Source organism: Dichotomopilus funicola (assembly GCF_033296635.1).
Source record: "Dichotomopilus funicola strain CBS 141.50 unplaced genomic scaffold C8A04scaffold_5, whole genome shotgun sequence".
Taxonomy (NCBI): domain Eukaryota; kingdom Fungi; phylum Ascomycota; class Sordariomycetes; order Sordariales; family Chaetomiaceae; genus Dichotomopilus; species Dichotomopilus funicola.
The window spans coordinates 714690-728946 of NW_026944026.1; the positions used below are offsets into that span (position 1 = coordinate 714690).

The window sequence follows — 14257 nt, forward strand, 5'->3', positions numbered from 1 at the left end:
GATAACTGCGTTTAACGAGAAACCGGTTTTATCAGTGCTGTAAGGTCCATTCCTTCGTGGCCGGATAATATTTCGACAGAGATCTGTTCTCTTTTCTCGACACGACATCACCGACTCGACAATTCGGAGACCGCCTCTGCAGACACCGACAACTCCGAACATCGCCCGCCATGTGGATCATTAACTGGTGTAAGTACACCCATGTCTTGATAATGAATTACCACGGACTGCGACTGCAGATGCAGTTTATCAGCGGACGTCGTCATCCGCGGTGTCTATCTTTTTGCATTGGGCATGGAGGAGAGAAAGAGAAGAAGAAGGCCGCCAGGCGCGCACGCACGCGATAGAAAGTCATAGCCTTTTTCGCTTGCTAACGATTACATCTCCTCCCAACGTAGTCTATGACGTCCTCTCGTCGCTCGGCCTGCTCAACAAGCACGCCAAGCTGCTGTTCCTGGGCCTCGACAATGCCGGCAAGACGACGCTGCTCCACATGCTGAAGAACGACCGCGTGGCGATTCTACAGCCGACGCTGCATCCGAGTTGGTCTTCCCCTACACACCGATATGCGACTGTTGGACGGATAGTTTGAGGAGTCAGTGGGCTAACGGGTGCGATAATGTAGCGTCGGAGGAACTGTCGATTGGCAATGTGAGGTTCACAACTTTTGATCTGGGCGGTCATCAGCAAGGTATGTGCATCCATGTTTTTGAATTTCTTCGGTCCTCAGCGCTCTGGAAAAGCCGGTCTAACTTGTGTCCCTCTGTCTAGCCCGTCGCCTGTGGAAGGACTACTTCCCCGAAGTTAACGGCGTTGTCTTCCTCGTCGACGCCAAGGACCACGAGCGATTCCCCGAGGCCAAGGCCGAGCTCGACGCGCTCCTGTCGATGGAGGAATTGTCCAAGGTGCCATTTGTCGTACTCGGCAACAAGATCGACCACCCGGACGCGGTGTCGGAGGACGAGCTCCGCCACCAGCTTGGCATGTACCAGACCACGGGCAAGGGCAAGGTGCCTTTGGAGGGAATCCGGCCGATTGAGGTGTTCATGTGCTCGGTGGTCATGCGGCAGGGGTATGGTGACGCCATCCGGTGGTTGTCCCAGTATGTGTAGAAGGCTGCTTGGAGACGTCGGCGTTAATGGGAGTCATACACGGGGGTTAGGTTGCGTGTGGGAAACCACCAGAGACGGCGGTGCTGGAGGAGAGAGTTGTGTTGGGATTGCCCCAAGGAGACGAGGGGGGTGGCGGTGAAGGATGGCCAAGTCTATTGGGAAGAATAGATCGAGACTTGTGTCACTGTGGGTGTATTTCGTTGTCTATTGATGGAGCTGGCGCGGGTTGGACGCTTGTTCGCTGCATGGTCCACGGGCGCTGCTGGGGAATATTATTACTACATCTAGTCTCTCTACGACACGATATGACTCGGCTTTTATACCTATTGTGTTTTTGTCCTAGTCGCTCCGTGCATCATCGTACCTATTGGACGGGACGGTAAAGTCCATGTACCAGTATTTTGTGCTTTGTTGCTCCCATGGCCTGTTATCTGACCCTTGCATTCGTCGGCCGAGGCTCGGGACGAGATTTACATTATGCACAACTTATCGACCGCCCGATATCAGTATTCTAAACAAAGCATGGGGCCGTGGAAGCACCCATTGACGATTGAAATCAAAGCCAGGGGTTCCTTCGCCACTAACTCCCCCGAGTAGTCCGTTTTCAAGGCGTTCTCCCTCTCACATGTCAATGGCGAGCACATGTTCCCGTCCCGTCCACCAATTCGCATTTATGAGGCCCACTTGTCGGGAATCGTCCACTAAGAGAGCCCGCTAAAGAGAACCGCGACAGAGCCCGCTGGGGGAATCAACCGCCGGGACTGGCGACGTCATTCCACCCGCTCATGTCCAGTCCCGTCCGGTCTACCTTCCACCATTTCAGACCTACTCGACCTCGACATTGACCTCGATCTCGACCACTCGACTTACCTCGGCTCACGTCCCCCACACACCTCAAAGGAAACGAAACAAAACACACGCAAGCAAGCAAGCAAGCAGCATAGTTAAGCGAAACCTAAATTTAAGCACGATTAAATGTGTATTTTTGAGTCACCAACGTACAAACAAATAACCGAGCGAGCGAGAGAGCCATCGACCGAATAACTACGCTTTCGAATCGTCGTCTCTTTGCCGACCCCGTTTTCCCTCTTCCGCCCCGTTTTCTCCCCGTTCGAGCCGCAAGTAGTAGTAGAACTACAGCTGTGCTTCGTTTGGGGAGTTCTCTTTCCGTCCGGAGTCCGATATACCTACCGACAAGTAGTGCCGAGGACCGCCCACCACACCATGGCCGGCCCAACCGACTCGACCGGCGCAGAACCACGGCCCAAAATCGCCGTCCCCTCGCGCACCTACGGCTTCCCCCCAGAAGCCTTCGACTGGAGCCGCCTGCCCGACGTCGACACCAACTTTCTCCCACCCGAACACATCGAGGCCTTCATCCAGGCCCTCTCGGCGCCCGACCCGATCCCGCAAAGCCCAGACGCGGAAGACCCAACAGGCGCCACGTCGTCCTTCCGTCTGAACAGCCCTGGGTACCGCGGGTCCATCACTAGCTTCGATATCGATCTTACTAAACGTGTCGGGTCGCCTGGTGCAGGAGACCTGCCTGATGACGGGGAGCGGGACTTGAGAGATGAGGCGACTGAGACAGTTGCACCGACGCCTGGGCCCGGGCCGGTGACGTCGTCACGGATAGCCAGTCGCCAGCCGAGTTCTAACAGTTTGTTTATTTCGGCGCGGAACGACTGGGCACCAGTGAACGAGAGGATTGTCCGCGGTAGGGGGGACGGTAAGGGGGGTGAGCCGAGTAAGAAGGGCAAGAAGAGTGGTGGGAAAAGGAAGACGTCAAATACACAGGCCCGGTCCAAGGACGAGACGCGCGAGGGGTATTTTTACGCCCTACTCAAGTGGCCGTTCCTGTTGTTTGCGACCGCCTGGCTGGTGGGACTGTCGATAGGGTATTTGGCCACGCGGGTGTACATTGCGTTGTACGAGCAAGGCGTGACGTGGCGAGGGAAGCGCGAGCAGATACGGCGGGCGATGCGCGCGACTGGCCGATACCGCGACTGGGTTATATCGGCGCGGCGGATGGACGACTTCTTCGGGAACGGGCGTTGGAAGGAGGTGGATGACTACGCCTACTACGACAGCAAGACGGTGCGGCGCGTGTTGGGGGAGATTAAGCGGTGTCGGCGACAGGCGGAGAGGGGGAGACAGGGCCAGCCGAGCGAAGAGAGCAGACGCGCGACGGAGGAATTGAAGGTGCTGATTGAGGCGTGTGTCAAGAATAATTTCGTTGGGATAGAGAATCCGCGGCTGTACAGCCAGACCTACTATGGGACGAAGAACCTGGTGCAGAATTTCATTGATGAATGTGAGTTCAACCACGCGGTCGGAATATACAAAATCAAAGATTGTAGCTAACGCAGGAGTAGTGGAACGAAGCATCCAGTTCTTGATTGAGACGGACCAGCTCTCGAAAGAAGAAAAACGCATCATGTTCAAGGGCATCTGCGCCAACTACGGTCGCACAGCACTGTGCCTCTCGGGCGGCGCCACCTTTGCCTACTACCACTTCGGTGTCGTCAAGGCCCTTCTCGAGGAAGACTACCTCCCTGACATCATCACAGGCACGAGCGGCGGTGCGTTGGTGGCGGGTCTCGTGGCCACCCGCACCAATGAAGAACTGAAGGAGCTCCTAGTGCCGGCGCTCGCGCACCGCATAACAGCCTGCAGCGAGCCCATCACGGTCTGGTTCCGGCGCTGGTGGGCGACGGGTGCCCGGTTCGACTCGGTCGACTGGGCCAAGCAATGCGCGTGGTGGACGCGCGGATCCATGACCTTCCGCGAAGCCTACGAGCGCACCGGGCGCATCCTCAACGTCTCATGTGTGCCGTCCGATCCGCACTCGCCCACGATCCTATGCAACTACCTGACCAGCCCGGACTGCGTCATCTGGTCGGCCGTGCTGGCGTCAGCCGCCGTGCCGGGCATCCTCAACCCCGTGGTGCTTATGATGAAGACCCGGTCCGGCCAGCTAGTCCCGTACTCCTTCGGCCACAAATGGAAAGACGGCTCGCTGCGCACCGACATCCCCATCCAGGCACTCAACTTACACTTCAACGTCAACTTCACCATCGTCAGCCAAGTCAACCCACACATCAACCTCTTCTTCTTCTCCTCGCGCGGCTCCGTCGGCCAGCCTGTTACGCACCGCCGCGGCCGCGGTTGGCGCGGCGGATACATCGGATCGGCCACGGAGCAGTTCATCAAGCTCGACCTGAACAAGTGGCTGAGACTGATGCGCCAGCTGGAACTCCTCCCGCGGCCCCTCGGCCAGGACTGGAGCATGCTCTGGCTGCAGACATTCGGCGGGACTGTCACGATCTGGCCCAAGAGTATCATATGGGACTTTGTGCAGATCCTCAGCGACCCGGACGAGGCGCGGCTGGCGCGCATGATCCATGAGGGTCAGCAGAGCGCGTACCCAAAGATGCGATTTGTTGGGAACCGGTTGCGGGTTGAGCGGTTGGTGGAGCGTGGGAGGAGAGAGAGTCGGTTTGGAGATGACGGTGGTGGGGACGGTGACAACAACACTAGCGGTGCCCGCCATCGTCTCCTGAACAGGGGTAGCGACGATCGTGGGGAGGGCAAAAGTAGCAGTGGTGGTGAAGGGAGTAGTAGTAGCAGGGGAATGGGCGGCGGCGGTAGTAGGACAAGAAGGATGAGCATTGAGAGTATCCTCAGCGAGGACGACTTAAGGAGTCTGCTTAAGAAACGGCGCGTGGTTAGGGATGGGGCTGACAGTATCTCAGGCACGGAAGAGGACTATGATGAAGAAGAGGAGTATGAGGAAGAGGAAGGGGAAGAGGGGGCAGAAACGGATGGTCATGCTCGTCGGTATGGAAATGAGGATACGGAGCATGATGAGCATGAGACGGAGCGGCGGTCGGACGATGAGGACGAGGGGGGCTTGACGATGGCGACGCCTATGGGTCTTGCGGGTGCTGAGACGACGCAGTGAGTGAGTTCGGAGGCTGTGGGGCGGTGAGCGGGTTTTGAAGAGGGCGTTCTTACAACTTTTGAGATACCTAAGAGGCGGGTGTTCTTGGCATAGTTACCTAGGTGAAGTATCCATAGCATTGAGCGATTGTAGGGGGCGAACTGGGATACCTATATGAGACTCTCTTTGTGGCACATTTGGTAGAGCGGAACGGGACTGGGACGGTTCTTCCACAGTGTGTGAATGCTCGACACGTGTGACTGCCATGGTGTGAAGTGGCTCATTTTGAGTGTTGATAACCGGTCCCGACTGGTTGTAGATATTTCTACACTTGACCCAATACCTCATGGCCCAAAACTTTTCCCTTGACAAACCAAGCCTTGCATCTCGTAGCTTAACTTCTAACGTAGAGTACAAAAAGCCATATCCTTTGGTAGTAAATGGTAGTAAAGACCTGACCGTTCATCAAGTCCTTGAAACCTACCATCTCCCTCTCTCCTTTCCATCCGAACCCCCAACCCCCGTCCCAGTCCCAGATTCTGCTCCTTCCCTCCCCAGCACCACCAACCACCCCCATATAAGCCCGCTTCTCACTCCCCTAGTCACCAGCTCCTCCCAATGTGCCAAACAGCGTGTTTGGCCCAGCGGTATTGGGAGGAGCATCGCCGGTACTGCCGTAAATCGAAGTGGCCCCGGGTTCAATTCCTGGGGCCAGCGAAGAAAAATCTTTCACCGGAAAGATTTTCGTAGCTACCAACCGCTATCCCTCCGGATGGGGATAGGCGCTTGGTGGTGAGCTTTTTGGGGGATTTTCATTTTGGGGTTGTCTTTTTTTTATCTTTTCTTTCTTTGGGTTTTCTTCATCCTTCCAATCGTCATTTGATGTGCATTGTTCTCGTTCCTTTCTCATGAAAAGTTCCGTTATGACAGCAGTTGAGTTTTGTTATTATCTCAATTCTTTCTGGCCTTATGTTATAGTTATTAGCATGGGTAGCTGTGACCTGTCAATTATGCGGGTGAGGGTCGACGTCAAGATAAGCGGTCGTCGTTGAAGGATCAAGGAGAAAATAACGGGTGTGAGGGAGGTAGGGGAGGAAACCTTTTGGAGAATGTTATAGGGGAGTGAAAAAAAAGAAGAGGAGGAGGAATAGTCGTTCAGCGCCTTATATCTCTTACAAGCTAGTTGAAACACGCCATGATTCTGCACGAGCCAAGTCCTCTGTCGTCAAAAACTCGTGGACAAAGAAACTGGTCACCTGAGAGAAGGAAACAACAGTCATATGACAAGGGGAATGACTTCCTGGCTGGCTGACTAGCCCATCGAAACAACACAGGGGAAAAGGGTAGAGCTCCCCAGAAGCTGGACGTTTCCCTTCTTCCTCCAGTGTGTTCTTCAAACCAAAGCAATCAAAATAAAACAACGTTAGGGCGCTCCAGGCCCTTCACTTCAAACCATCCACAGAACCGCACTTTCGTAGGCCGATAGTCAGGAACACAGGTATGTCACACAGATAGCCAAACCGTGGCCGAGAACTTCCCGTCCAACTCACTCAGCCCCATCCCAGAGGGTTGTTAAACTAACCCATCGATTAAAAAGGAGGGAGAAAGGCGCAGAAAGAATTCTCTAGGGGGCAAGCATGGAAGGCTGGAAGCATCCAGCGGCAGTTCGGGCTGCCTACGTATGCTTTGTACGTACAACATCAGTTGTCTTGCCATGGCATGGCGACGTTAGGCATGCGCGTCTTTTTTTGTTAGACCCCGTGTCTTGGCAAAATTGCTGGTCAAAACTTGCCGTCCTCGTAGTTGGGGACACATGGGGCAGCAAACGTGACCTATGCGCGATAAGTAGTTGACTATGGACCGGAGCAAAATTCAGCGAACCCTTGGCTCTCCAAGGCACTCGCTGCTAGGTCAAGCGGAGTTCTAGCAGCCAAGGCGAAGCACGACTTCGATTGACGCCAGACCGCCGGAGACACGGACGCGGCGATCCCCAACGTCTGCCGGCCCTCCGTTTCCCACGCTCGCTTCCCCGGCCGGAGTTTTTGTTATTTTTCTCGGCAAGGGGCCCAGCGTCGGCTTCACCGGTTGACCGGCTCCATCCCAACAGAACTCCACCCACCGACCGGCATTCGTGTCAGTGATCGGAGGCTCAGAGTATCGTTATGGGAAATCAGATACGAAAGGATCAACGACTCGCAGAGCTGCGTGGTTGCTTGACAGACTACCCCCCTCAGCGATCAGGGGAGGAGCACGAATGATAGCGATGAGAAGGAGATAATGGGGAGGGATGCAAACGAAGCCTCAAGGGAGGAACCAGTGAGTGGAATGTTGATATCAAGTGGAGATGAACAAGAACGCATCGACAAGGTCAGAGACAACCAGCGGTGAAGGCGCAACGAACAAACGAGGGAACAAACGGGCGGTCCGAGACCGACCTATCCACCGTCTCTGTCTGTCTGCGCTTCTGGGGTCGTTTACCTTCGGAAGGGAGTCTCACAGGCTTAAGAGAGATACACAAGCAAGCAAGCCAACCATCCCAAAAAAGGAGAAAGCAAAAAAAGGAGATACGCGTGTAGAAACAACAGGGAAGTAGATGACGATGTCCCAATCGGGTAGAGGCCCCGAGCAGTGGCCGACCTGAGTCCGGGACCCTTACGGAGTCCTAGTGTACGAATACTATGTCCTAACTTGTTATTGTTTTTCCGAGTTTGTGGAAATAAAGTCGACTACATTTGATAAATTAACGAAATGGAAGGATGGATTCAAAGCAACGTCGCGGCGGGTTGCCTCACACGAGGCAGAGCTAATTTGGAGAAAAGGGAGTGACCTTGCAACCCTCGAGAAACACTCATCATCCGATTCTGGGTAACTCACCCAAAGACCCGAGTCACCGATTGGGCCCGAGGGGCCGAGGGAAGCGCATCCTGGGAAGTCGCGGGTTAACGTTATCTCACTGCGCAACCATTGCTATGTCTTGCAGGTTTCCCTCTCGGGCTTCTCTGCTCCGCCACGCCGACACAAGGAGACGCGAGTCGCTTGACTTCGTCGAGGTTGGGTTCCCATGTCCAGAAAGTTGCCCATGACGGGATTCTCTGCCCGGGCAGGCGGAAAAGATGGGAAACAGAGAGCGGCTGCCGCCCTTGACTCCCTTCCCCACTACGTGTTCAAGGAGTCAAAAGTTGTCCCCACATGCCAGGAACGCCGGCAGCCGAAAAACTGGGGTTGAAACAAACACGATGGGACCATGGCCCGTGCTCGCCTTGTTGGCTGCGGTGCTGGTTGCTGGGGCGAGTCGTGAGAGCCAATCAATGCCTGGAGATCAGCAAAAAGCAATCTCCGAGGAGCCCCACTTTTTGCTGAGGATGCGGCGTCTGTTGCCCACACACCTCGCAACATCAGATGTGAAGGAGTGAATCAGGGGTAAACAGGTTTTGGGTAGACGAAGACACAGCGAGAGGATTGGGAAACGCATGTTCAGTGGGTAAAAAAAGACGTTCATAGCAAGTCGTTCCATTGACAATGAACGCCAAAAAAATGAAATTAGAAGATTAAGTACATAGAGGTATCATGCCATGCAACCGCTGCCTTCCAGAAGAACTCAGAATCCGCAATCAAATCCCAACCACTTCTATCATGGCAAGGTCCCTCCTGCAACTCTTGAACTTCGCTCCCCAGAAATGCTTAACAAAAGAAACTCTCCCGTCAAGGGCTCAAGAGCCTATGTGGAAAAGAGACTCCATTTAAGCCATGAGGGCGAAGAGGCCGGCGGCAGCGGCGAAGAGAGCCGAAGCGCCGTAGGTGGCAGCGCCGGCAGTCTCGATGGGGCCGCCGGGGTTGGCGCCAGTGGGAGAGCCCGAGGGGGTGACGGTGGGGGTCTCGGTGGCGCAGGGGATGTCCACAGTCTCGTAGATGATGGTGGGGATGACGGTGGTGATCGAGGTCTTGATGGTCTTGACCGAGGTGGTGGGGCAGGCCGGGGCGGCGGACTCAGTGGTCAGGGTCGAGACCGGGGGGATGACGGAGCCCGACGGGGGGAAAGAGGCCGTAGCGGTGCTGGCAGGGCAGTTAGTGCCGACCTCAGCGGCACAGGACGTGACGGTGTAGTACTCAGTGGAGTAGACGGTGCTGGTAGCATCATCGGTGGCCATGACGGCGCCAGCGAGGGCAACGGCAGCGAGAGCGAAACGCATGTTGACGGTTTGGGGGGGGTGTTCCGTAAAAACGAAGTTTGGTTGTTGAAGTGAAAGATTGACGAAAGCTAAGAGCTTTGATTGAGCGTTTTGAAAGAGTGGACGACCGAAGTCAAAGAGCTGGTTTGTTTGGCTAGTTGGAGTTGGAGCTGAAGAAAGAAGAGAGAAAAGAAAGCAACTTGGGGATGGGACTTCAGGACATTGTTAAATAATACCACGACCGGCGGTCGATCCTTTTCCACCTCATCCTGTTGCCCACCGCTTCGCGCGAGACTGGGAGACTGGGAAATTGCCCTCAGCGCATGCTGGCCGAATCGGGGGACGCTAATCCAGGGGTTCGGTGGAGGAGAGCAACATTGGAGGGTTCAAGGGAGCTCCGCAGTGGCGGCCGACCGACGGCGCTCACACAGCTGGCCAGTGACCGCCGAGCACGAACAAGCTCCAAAAAAATAGCCCAACCAGGGGGGGGAAGGGCATGAACAGCGTTTGACCAAGCAGCGCACCCCGGCTTGCCCGGCGCGCGGAGGCGAGAAACGGCCGCATTGCCGCTGTGTCTTGCGCTTGCTCTCCTCCCTTCCAACCATCGCTTGTCCAAGCTAAGATTTTGACGGCGTGCGCTCCGTTTCTGGGTTGGCGGCTGCGAGGGGCGCTTCGGCCGTCCGTCAATGAAATCGAAGAGCACCAGACGCATCTGAGCAAGACAGTCTCATAACGTTACCCCAGCGTCTCTTCTGCTCGCCAGCGTGGGCTTTGGGTTGTCCCGCTCTTTCCGGGGATGCAATTTCATCCAAAACCTCGCATTTACCATCGAGACAGGAAGGCCGAACAAGGACCTTGGGATCCATCATTGACGAGGCTAGAACATTTCGTCGATGGCGGGCTACAATCAACGATAAAAGCAACCTAACCTATCATGGACTCGGGGGGTTGAGGTAATTACATTCCTCTGGCACTGGTACGAGGAAGTCACGATGCAGGCGGGTACGGTTTGCTCACCAGCGTTTGCTTCCTTCCGTCCACCCCGCCGTTCCACCTGGACTTGTTTCTTCCAGGAAGACGTATTCCCCGTCTTTTCCTTCGTTCATCCCATGTGCGAACCCGCGTACACCCATGTTGCCGTCCTCCGTGCATGGATGCATGGACCCTGGAGCTCCAGTTCAAGGTTAAACAAACCTGGCCAAAAGTCAATCTTGCCGCGGCGTCTGTTCTTGTCCCACGTCATTTCGAAATCTTGAAAATCAGGGGGATATCCTGTGATAGCCCCACTCTCATGTCCGTTGTCCCAATTCCGCCTTCGAGACTTCAATTCATCATTTTAAACCCACTTTAGAGTCGATGTTAATTTGGGGGTTTGCAATGTCGTGCCATGCGTGTGGAAGCTCACACAGTTGAGTTGACACTCCCGTCTCGCGTCTCTTTTCAAAGGATGAGGCCCGCAGAGCCATTTTTGGGGAGTTTGTGGAGGTTGCCAGACCTTGTGAGGCGCTAATGCAGGTACCGTTGAGAAACTCGCCCCTCATTCGGCCACGAGCCACTGCTCCCCTCCCTCTCGGCGAAACGCTTTATTAGAGGGAATGGGGAAATACAACCATCCATAGGGGTGGCCTTTTTAGGCCCCCTCTTTCGCCAGCGGTGAGAGAAAGCCCAGCCATGCCGGACAACTATTTTTCAATGTGAGAAGCCCTCAGTTTGAAGGTTTGATAGAGCGTCTCGTTGCGGATGCAGTGCAGTCCCAGAGTACCCTAAATTACTGTGTAACTCTGGGTCAACCGAATCATCGCTTCTCGACGTTTGCCGAGTGACCGTGGCCGTCCAGCGAGCAGTCACCCCACTGAACGCACGTGTGGTTGAGGCGGTGGAGGGATCGGCAACGCGATCGGGGGTTGGCTGTTTGAGAGAAGTTGAAGGAGGCAGATCCATTGGTAGCGATTTCCACTCTTCCTCCGTCTCATGCCACCCCATTGCATTTCCTTGTTTCCGTTCGAGAGAAAAATGGTCGTTTTGCCGCCAAATTTGGACATGCCAAAAGATTGCGCCGAAAATCCCGCCCAGTCAGATGCAGATGACCCTAGTTTTCCCCTGAGCTTCCGGCGGCGCCCCAGCCATCCCTTATTTTGGCGCTGAATACAACAAGGCGACGGACAGGCGGGAGTCAAGCTCAATGGCCACAACCAAGAGTCTTTCAGCTCCACCGTTTCGCGGGGCGAATGTTCGAAATCAGCGCGACGCGGGTTTCGATACTACTAATAACTATGTAGTTATATGACTGACCGTCGCGCCCAGCCCAGGGGATCAGAAACGCTGCATATGAACTGCATGTTCTGTCACGCCTGTTCCCTCGCGCCTACACACGAAACAGAAAATTGCAGCCAGATTCTCCAGACATGCACACCGAACTTCAGTCCCCTCGCACTCGTCACATGACCTGACTAAGCGTCACACCACCATGGCGCTCGAGACGCCGTGTTGAGGCCGCCCGCCTGCGAGCCTGCTCCGATCTGCTCTTGGCTTGGCCCCGGCGGCACGGGAACGGGACACACCTCACGGTGAAGCCACACCGATGGTATTCCGAGTTCATGACGAAGGTGTGAAATTGGGAGTGCCGCCAAACGATCACCAACTGTGTCTTAGAGTGGTTCCCAGAAAAGGCCCCATTGTCTCTCCCTCGGAACGTTAAGTTTGAGGTGTTTTCCTTACAGAACCTACATCAAGCGATGCCAAGTATTTCTGCGCTGATTCTTCACTATCAACGTTCGATTTTTCACGCGGATGGATTGTGGACAATGTGTTGGTGATGGTTGAGGCATGGTGAGTTCGGTACGGGATACAGCTTCAAACGCTGTTTCCCAATGTGGTCGTCGGAACAGAATCAAGCAGGCGCGATCTCACACTCAGTGAGTGAGCGGGGTTGATTGTGGGGCCAAGCCGGTCGTTTCTCCTCACGGACAGAACTCGAGCAATGTTCTTCAAACCCACACCAGACAGCCGAAGTCCTTGAAACTCGACACATAACCGGATTCAAGGAAACAAGGAAAAGAGGGGAAAAGGCGGAACACTGAAGAAAAGAAAAACCCGCATAAACTCACGACGAGATGTCATAAGCCTATTGCTGAGTGGCCCGAATCATCTCTCCCTTTGCACCAGGCAGCGGGCGAAATTCTGCTAACTGACGGCAGCGAGACGAATGAGGCGGTCTTTGGGGCGAACAAATTGCAACAAGGTGGAAACGCAAGGTCAACAGCGATGCCCGTCAAGTTCTAGCACGCAAGCAAATGCGAGGCACCTCACCGGGCTGACCACACGCCGACCCGGTCTGTCGGATTGTCCACTCATCGGCTTCCTTTGGTCGGCAACGCGGGATGTTTTGCGGGGCACTAAGCAGACACAGCCATGGCCGCAAAAGACGGTCGGCCGCTCAAGGCTGTAGCTGGCCGGGGTTGAACGGGCACGATCGGGTTGTGTTGGTTTGCCAAACCCAACAAGCCTGATTGACCCGGCATCCTCAATCTTGCTTCTGACGGCCACATCGCACCGCCAAGCAAGCACGGGCTTATCGACGCTGGATTTCTGACCGGATGCAGCTTCTTGTCGGGCCGGATTCGGAGTCTGCTCACTCCTCGCTCACTTGTTGGTTCTTAGTTTTCGCCGAAAGCTACTTCGCCCCATTCGCTTTGCGGAGATCTTCCGGAGAGGAGCTGTTGACGACATTGAGTGAACGCGGGGCGGATGTGGTTCGCGGCGCATCGCGGGGCAATGAGCCGTGGGGCGACCGGCCTTGAACTCCCGGCTGCCCGTTCTCCTCAGATGTCTCGCCGCGCCAGCAGCTTGCGGCGCGCCCATTCAATTGGACGGCCATGCTCATGCAGGGGTCCTCAAGGCCTTGAAATCTCTCGGCCTTGAGGACTTCGAGGACTTCGAGGACCGCAAAGTACAACGGCTTTTGGTCCGTGCACGCCGGGGCAGGACTGAGGACGGGACCGTAGGGGCGGTCCTGGCCTGTTACAACGCGCGGGGAGTCCTGCAAGGCGGCCGCTCTATTCTGCTGAGCCTCTGCGCAATCTTTGCGCAGCCGGCCAACAGCAGCCTGGCGGTCCCACGCCCATCCGATGTGAGCAAAGTCGTCCAAAATGGCGGCGGCCGCCCAATTCCTTGCCAACGCCCTTTTCCCCCGCTCATCGCATCGTTTGCGCTTGTCGTCCCATGGGGGCCAGAGGCGCAGCACACATGGGCCGAATATAAAAGTCAGGCCCCGCCAAATTCGAAATCTGAGGTACCTCGTCACTTTCACTGGGACGAGTAGCCGACCACCACCGCCTCGCCCAAAGCCTGTCCATCCACTCAGGACACGGCTTATACATAAGGCTACGGGCTACTTGACAGTCACTCCCCTCCACGCAGCCACCGTATAAAGGAGGCCTGCGCCGCTGCCTGGCTTTTCCCTCCTAGCTGCAAAGCATCTCGCGTGGTCCCTCACCCACATCCACCTCCCTCTCCCACGCGCTCACTTGGTTCTCTCGCCTTCTCAGATACGTGCAGAGATCCCGACCATGTCTCCTATCTTATAGTTTCCGCAGCTTGCTTCCCTGGGTTTTCTTCCTCGGTTTTCCTTTACCCCCACGGCGCTGGATGCCTAGATCTTGGTTCTCAAGTGACCACGCGCCCTCTTCCCACGCCGCAGAACCGGTCTTTCAGCGCCCCACACCTTGATCGGATTCGTTCTCCTTCCCTATCATCATCGGGTTCTCTGTCCTTCCCCCCTCTTCCATTCGCCCATCGTTGAAAGACGAGTCACCCCAGGCCTTGACAGCCTTGAGCTATCCCAGGCCTTCTCGACCACCCGCCCCCTCGACATCTTGCCTCCGACTCACCTCCTGCCGACCATCGCCACGGTCCACGGTCTTCATCCTCGCGCTCGCCTTGAGTGACACATACCGCCTGCCTCGCAATGGCGTCCCAGGCACAACCGGACGTTGAGGCAGTCGCACTTGTGCATGCCTGCCCTCAGTGCTCCA

At 55.7% G+C, this 14257-nt stretch overlaps 2 protein-coding genes across 2 annotated transcripts; one reads left to right on the forward strand and one right to left on the reverse strand.

Annotated features, from left to right (window-relative positions):
- Nucleotides 1-170: 170 nt before the first annotated feature.
- C8A04DRAFT_34600 (ADP-ribosylation factor family-domain-containing protein) lies at nt 171-5076 on the forward strand (the record flags this gene model as incomplete). The annotated part of the gene is made up of 7 exons (XM_062782886.1): nt 171-189; nt 399-542; nt 626-691; nt 772-1102; nt 2435-3426; nt 3488-4610; nt 4767-5076. The coding sequence occupies 7 exons, from the start codon at nt 171-173 to the stop codon at nt 5074-5076; spliced, it is 2985 nt and encodes a 994-aa protein (XP_062640426.1).
- A 3719-nt stretch (nt 5077-8795) lies between these two features.
- Nucleotides 8796-9245, reverse strand: C8A04DRAFT_25258 (uncharacterized protein; the record flags this gene model as incomplete). Its single annotated transcript, XM_062779492.1, has 1 exon — nt 8796-9245. The coding sequence occupies one exon, from the start codon at nt 9243-9245 to the stop codon at nt 8796-8798; it is 450 nt and encodes a 149-aa protein (XP_062640427.1).
- Nucleotides 9246-14257: the final 5012 nt, after the last annotated feature.